General features: G+C 37.7%; 1 protein-coding gene across 1 annotated transcript in view; it reads left to right on the top strand.

Annotated features, from left to right (window-relative positions):
- Positions 1–7,119, top strand: part of IPO5 (importin 5) — a 35,155-nt gene that overhangs the window by 2,185 nt on the left and 25,851 nt on the right. The window contains exons 2-5 of the mRNA XM_031557796.1: positions 3,310–3,502; positions 3,958–4,060; positions 4,305–4,401; positions 5,376–5,480. Coding sequence (XP_031413656.1) covers positions 3,319–3,502; positions 3,958–4,060; positions 4,305–4,401; positions 5,376–5,480 — 489 coding nt within the window. The 5' untranslated portion in view covers positions 3,310–3,318. The remainder of the gene's footprint in view (positions 1–3,309; positions 3,503–3,957; positions 4,061–4,304; positions 4,402–5,375; positions 5,481–7,119) is intronic.

Raw genomic sequence — 7,119 nt, 5'->3', positions numbered from 1 at the left:
CTGCCCAGAGCCACATCCAGCCTGGCCTTGAATGCCTCTAGGGATGGGCATCCACAACCCCCTTGAGCAAAATGATCATCTTTTTGCTCTGTTCTTATATCATGCTCTCCTGGTAGCAGAGGAACACCGCTCCTAGAAGCGGACTGGAGTGCCCAACTTAGTAGTAAGAATGCTTCTCTACCCGATGATTGATGAGACTTGAACCACGGGTCCTTGATATCCAGAACCCTGAGTCCTCTGTCAATCTGAGAGAGGTGCAGAAGTGCATATTCTCTTGTTTGTTTTCTTACTGGTTAACTCTAGATAGTTTTCACTTTTGTCCTAATTTACAGCTGAGAACTTTCAAGCACTGTGAAATACGGGAACAAATTGTGCGAAACTGAGTTTCTGCTGACTGACAGCCCTCTTAATACTTCTGAATGCTCTTCCTCTCCATATTGTCACACAGAAACTGCATTTCTTAATCTGAAAACTGCTGTGGGCAGCTTCCTCAGTATTTGCGGGGGAGGTGGGCAGCCTGCAGACTGCTGATGCACCACAGTTCTCCCATTGGGCTGTATGGGAACCTTAGGCAGTGTGCACTTTGAATTCCACTGGGCCTGGATCCTTGAGTGAAGTTTTGCAAGTTCCTCTTTGGATTTCATCCCAAGTATTGATTGCTTTCACTTATGTGTGTTTTCTTTGAGGAACTAAGAAGAACAGTAAAACAAAAGCAAAAAGAAACATAAAACACAGTGGCTGTGCTGCATCAGTGCAGCACAAAATGGTCAGTCTTTTTTTTTTTATGAAAAGCCTGTGATTAACTAGATGCTTTGTCAGTGCAGACACAGTATCCCAAATATCTTTTCATAGTTCTTGTGCTGCCCTGTTCTACATCTTGTTTTATTTCTTATGCCTGTTTCCTTAAGGCAGAAAACAGTACTGGAGCTGCTGCTGATTGACCCTAATTAAATTCATGATAGTAGTTGATATATATAGATGGATGCTTGCTGAGGAGAACTTGCCGTTTATTTCTAAAAGTCAGTTGCTTCTGACACTCCTTGAGGTGTTTGGCTTTACTTTAGGGAACCTGGGATATTTTTTTCTAAACTAGTAACAATGGCCAGGAGCTAATTCCTGTAGGGCAGATCTTTGTGTCCTGCCTGCCTTGGGTCTTGTGTTTAACTTTGCAGTATATCTGTATTTGTCTTCCAGTATTTCAAATTAAAATTCTTCTGTGGTGGAAAGTAAGATCTCTTAGACTATATGTTTTAAGCAAATGAGCTCTATTCCCTGTTTAGTACTGATTGAGTAAAGGAGTGAATGCAATGCAAGTCCAGCCATTATCAGACATCAGAATATGTGCAGAAACACAATGCTGTGTATGGGAGGGTGTTGAAACAGAGTTTTTGTCTTCGTGTTTAGTCCTAGGGAACTTGCTCCTCAATCAAGGATTCTATGTAAGTTCCCACTATGAGTGAGTAGCAATGTAATCTTTCACAGTCTCAGTTTTTCTAGGAATGGGAAAAGGGAAGGTACTGTTGATACTGTAGTACCATTAAATTTTGGGGGCAGGTTGTAAGGGGGATTCACAGAAGTGGTGATGAAAGAATTTGGTGAAAGTTCCTGTATTGTGATACGTTTGTTGAAGACCTTGGCTTATATGGGAGCTACAACACAGGCAGACACTGCAACCCTCTTCATTGACTTTCTGTCTTCAGTAGATCTAGTGAGGCAGATCTACTAATCCTACATGTGTGGTGGCTTTGGCCTGTGCTGATGTGGAGGAGGAGAGTAAGGTCCTGTTCTAGTCCTTCCCTTCTGCAAATATAGAGACATTTGGTGTGCACTCTTTGTGAAGAGGAGAGCTAGACCATAAAAAATACACTTTGAGTCTGCAGACTGCAAAACACAGCATGACAGCATCTTTGTTACAGCGATACCCACCATGTTAAAATTTGAGATTTTGCAGCAGTGTTGATGCTTCTCATGTATAGCTTATGTCAAAGCAGATCTTTCAGCAATATTGCTAGGAATCTGACTTTATTAGTTCTGTTGCTCATTGAATACTTTGGAATTCCAAGGGGTGTCACTAGTGAAACTTTTCCATTCAAGTACACGTTAATCTAAGAATATCTTAGGAAAAGCAGAGTGCATCTGAGTTCTGTAAATACAAAGTTTGTATTTGAAATTTGAAAATAATGTGTTACATTTTGTGATTCCACACAACATTTTGTTCTATGTGTTATGCCTTAGAGATCTGGAGGATTGTTTATAATTACTGCTTGTCTATCTAGAATTAGTAGTTAGTGAACAATGTATTGTTATTCAGAGTGCTTCGCACATCTTTTCAGTAGATCTTGTTCTATTCATTCCGAATTACTTGGCTATGCTTCTGGTTTCCAATTCTTTCACAATTGTAAATAAATACAAGTATGTAAGTGACACACTTATGGAATTGCTATATGCAAACAGGAAGTGCAGGGAATTATAATATGCACTATTTGAGGTTCCTATACTCAAATTCACATTTAAAGTGAAGCAGTTCATCATAGGCTGAGAGAGGCTGAAAGCTTTGGCTTCTTTTTGTTCAGGGTTCATGCTTACTTGTCGAAGCCTTACTCTAGGTTCCTGAATATTTAGGGTGAAACCTTCTTGCTTGAGAAAGGGCTTACAGATTGTCTGATAAAGCTCCCCCATGAAGTCAATTCCTTAATTCAAAATATCTCTTTTTGGATAATAATTATCACAGTGGGCCAAATGGCAAAAAGGTGCTCTATAAGCATCTTTCAATAATGTGGCTAAGTTTTTTGACTTGTCACAAAATTCTGTGTCTGAAGTTCAACTCCAGGAAGAACTTAATCATGAAACCCTCAAAGGTGTTATTTCTTTGAATAATAGCTTTGATAATAAAGGAGCATCAACTTAATGACACCTCTAACAATGATTTTTACCAGTTATTGTAATTGCCATCTGTTGCTTGAGAGGTATTTCGTTTACCAAACAAATCTATACAGTGAAAACCAAACAGTAGAAAGCATTCTACCTGTCATCTTTCATCATGAGAGCATGACTTTTCTTTTTCAATGCAGTTCAGAGGCAGATATTACAAAATACAGAAAAAAATTGCATAGGAACCCTCAAAACAAGATAGGAGCTAAATTACTAGTTGTTGTAGTTGATTTGTTCACTAGTTCTGTCTCTGTGTTGTTCCTTTTTAAAAATCAGTTGGTTTATGGAGTGCTACAGTTACTCATGGAAGTGGTAGTCTCTTCCTTCTTTGAGTTTTGCATCAGAAGTCTTTAACATATGTGCTGTCTCATCCAACAGGCAAGACAGATGGCAGCTGTCCTTCTACGACGTCTTTTGTCTTCCGCTTTTGAAGAAGTTTATCCCGCTCTCTCACCTGATGATCAGACCTCTATCAAAACTGGACTGCTGTTGATTATTCAGTTGGAAACACAGTCCAGTATGAGGAAAAAAATCTGTGACATCGTTGCTGAGCTGGCCAGGAACTTAATAGGTACTTTATTTCAGCTAATATTTTGGCAAAAGGTGTTGATGGTTTTATTCTCTTGTGTTGTGTAGGTTTTAGCACATCATGTGTTAATTGATTTGGGAATTTCAAATAAGATGTAACATTTGCTTACGTTATTCTTGATCAGACAAAAATAAGATTCCTTATTTCTGCCTGTTAAATTGCTTGAGTGAGATTGAGTGAAGTTTTAGAAAGGCATTACATTTCAATTCTAATGAATGTTATGCTGAGCTGTTACTCTTGAGTACAATTATAGCAGTAAATAGAGATCACTTTGTGCCTTTAGATCTACCATTTTAGCTGTATCTTATGCTGTGATTTGGATGCTTCCTCACATCAGCTGTTCTGAACTTCGGTATTGATAACTGTTTGCCCTGCATAATTGAGAGAGAACTACTCTTTGCTTGCTTATCCTAAAATCCCTGTTGTGTTTTATCTAGATGAAGATGGAAACAACCAGTGGCCAGAAGTTCTAAAATTCTTATTTGATTCTGTCAGTTCTCAAAACGTTGGACTTCGTGAAGCTGCTCTGCATATTTTCTGGTAAGCTTTCAGGCTGTGCCACGTTTTCGTATGTGATCCAAGTCATATATGTAAAAATACAGTAAACGCTGTCACTACTTAATTAACAAGTGAATGTAAGTTGCATTTATTTTGTTCTAAGAGTTCAGTAAACCCCAATACAAGTATGGTTGCAATCTGTATCTAAAACGATAGGTAAGTTTAAGATAGCAGTCACAGTTGAACTGTGTGAAGTTGTATTAATGTTCTGGTCTTATCTTTTCAGGAATTTTCCTGGGATTTTCGGAAATCAGCAGCAACACTATTTGGAGGTTATTAAAAGGATGCTGGTTCAATGTATGCAAGATCAGGAGCATCCATCAGTAAGACTGTTTTTTCGATTGTTTTTCTCACTCCAACATCAAAGTTTATTGTAGTGGTTTCAAACATTAAGATTCCAACCAGAGAATTGTGTTACCTGAAGTCAGTGTACATCTGGAGGAGGTTTTAACTATGCCTACAGTAAAACAATAGGGTCAAATGTTCTCACGGTCCTAAGATGGGCCCATATCACTGCATTGGCCAAAACTCTTGCCTAGCAGTTATGTTTGGAGAAACCTATTTGTAGTGATTAAACGCAGAGCCAGGAGTTTTAATTGGCAGTATGAGTGATCAGAAACTCATTGTTAAGCTCACTTTCTGGCCCTCATGTTTAACAGAATAAATACATTCTGTACTGGTCACGCATGGTTTGCTCTATGGGCATGTAGCAAGCCTTGCTTTTCTGGAAGGGTTCAGATTTATTGATTTGTTCAGAGAATTGTACTTTGAAAGTGTTTCTCTTGTTCAGGAAAATGCTGGGCAAATGTAGGAAACCCTGCTGTGATATATGGGCTCAGTTTTCTGCTCCTCCGTGGGTTACTTTTTCTGACCTTTGAAAGTCAACTGAGTAACATTTTTAAAAGTACCGCAAATCAAGCCTTTACACAGAAGTATATTTTACAAATTTAAATCACGCTTTTTGAATAATGAGACTTTGAAGTTGGAAAGGAAGCTGGGGAGGAAAGCTTTTTTGAGATGGAAAAAGTGGGAAATACATGCTAACTCAGAAGAATAATGTGATAAACTTTTTGGTATCTGTGAGGACATAGGTGCTGAGAGTCTTTACCATTTTACCTTAATTTAAAGCAAGATGCAAAAGTCCATGTTAAAAACTGATTTCTTTGTCTATTAGGAAAATGTAAAAAGAAAATGATTATCCAGCTTAGAGTCTTACACTAGGCATAATGTTAGAAGAAAACAAATATGTGTTTTGTTACCAGATCTTCATGTTCATTTCTCTAATTCTGCCTTCTAGATCAAGACTCTGTCTGCTAGAGCTGCAGCTGCATTTGTGCTTGCTAATGAGCACAATATTCCCCTTCTGAAACATTTTGCAGACTTGCTACCTGGAATCTTGCAGGTGAGAAACCACACAAGTAAGCAATAAAGTGCTGTTAATGCGTCTGTGTTGACGGGACCCACGCAGAAATTGTTGGCCTGCAAACTGATGTTGAGTATAAATCTTTTCTGAGACCTGAATTAATTATGTGTGTTCATTAACCTGACATTCGTCACCAGCAAGATGGAAACCAAAAAGGGATTTTATAAATAATGGTAATTGACAGAATTTAAGGAAAATAGTTAAATGCTGGTAAGTGGACACTGTGTAGATAAATGAGTTTAAAGGTATTCAACTGAAGATTGTACTACTTCTTAATTAAGCATGACATTGAAATATACTTTAAATATAGGCTATCTGGAGGTTTTTAGTAGACAAATGTGACATGTCATATCTCATCAGTGTAGAGGAAAGCACAGAATTATTCTGAACAAAGATCTCTAAGTAAGAATAGCAGTCTGGATAAAATGATCTTTGATAAATTGAATTTGCAAACTGAATGACTTACTGTGCTTCATATGATGACTGAGACTTGATTAGGACCACTTTAGGAGAGAGACAGTTGAGTTTGATTTTTGGGAATGGCATCTGTATTGCTCAAATTGTAATTAAGAGGACCTTGGCTACTAAGTACTGCATGAGTGGGAGCTGGGCAGGATTGGAGTAGGCATGCCATTTGTCTTGATGTTCAGCAATTAAATAGTGAGCTGTTCTTAGGCTACAGATTAATACCCCACTTTGCGTGATAGAACTCCAAAAGCTATTTTAGCTTTTCAAAGTGCATGTTAACTATTGCACTGCAGCAACTGGCTTGAGTTTTCATCTATTTTGCAACTGTAGATCACAGGACTATGCTACAGTGATACCTTATTGTGAGGAGGACTTGATTCTCTGGCTGTGGTAACACAAGATGGGTATGAAAATCCCAGTTTATAAATAGGAGATGGGATGTGTTAGAATAGCAGTGAGTGACCTTTGGAGACAGTTGGATGCTTGTTGTTGTTGTTGAAGTATTACTGTGATTTTAGATTGCCTAAAATTAAAAATCTGACTTAGCAATCAGTTCTTTCAGTCAAATTTCTGTGGCAGTTATATTGGAAGCTAAACTTTCAGAAGTAATTATTGAAAGTTGTATCAAAGAGATTGAGCTTGCAGTGACTGGAACTTCACTTGAGTCTAATTGCTGGTGTTCTATACTACTAATAACTGCCTCTACGTTTTTGGACTCAACATGTGTTTTGAACTTGTTATGCAAGCTCAGAATCCTGGTTTTGTCTCATACACTGTTAGTGTTACAATGATTGTAGAATCTGGAGTTCTAAAGAGACTTCCAGAAAATACTGCACTGTACCTATTCAGAATCAGAGAATGAGTGATAGCTGCAAGAAAGGAAGACACACAGATTTTTCGTAACTGTTTTGATGTTGAAAATTGCTGCTTTGACATTGAAAATGAAATTTCATTTTCATTTTCAAACTTCAGTGGTTTTATCAAAGGCATTGGATTCTAGATTAAAATAAACTTAAAAAAAAAAACCCACCCTAGCTATTCACTCTAAAAAATGCTGCTACACTAGAAAAAAACATCAGATACTTGATTAATGACAATTCCTTTCAGAAGCCCTTGAAGTGTATATAAAAACTATCTGTTCCTTGGAAGT

This window comes from Meleagris gallopavo, chromosome 1, assembly GCF_000146605.3.
Source record: "Meleagris gallopavo isolate NT-WF06-2002-E0010 breed Aviagen turkey brand Nicholas breeding stock chromosome 1, Turkey_5.1, whole genome shotgun sequence".
NCBI classification, from domain to species: Eukaryota; Metazoa; Chordata; class Aves; order Galliformes; family Phasianidae; genus Meleagris; species Meleagris gallopavo.
This window is presented reverse-complemented; position numbering and strand designations above follow the sequence as displayed.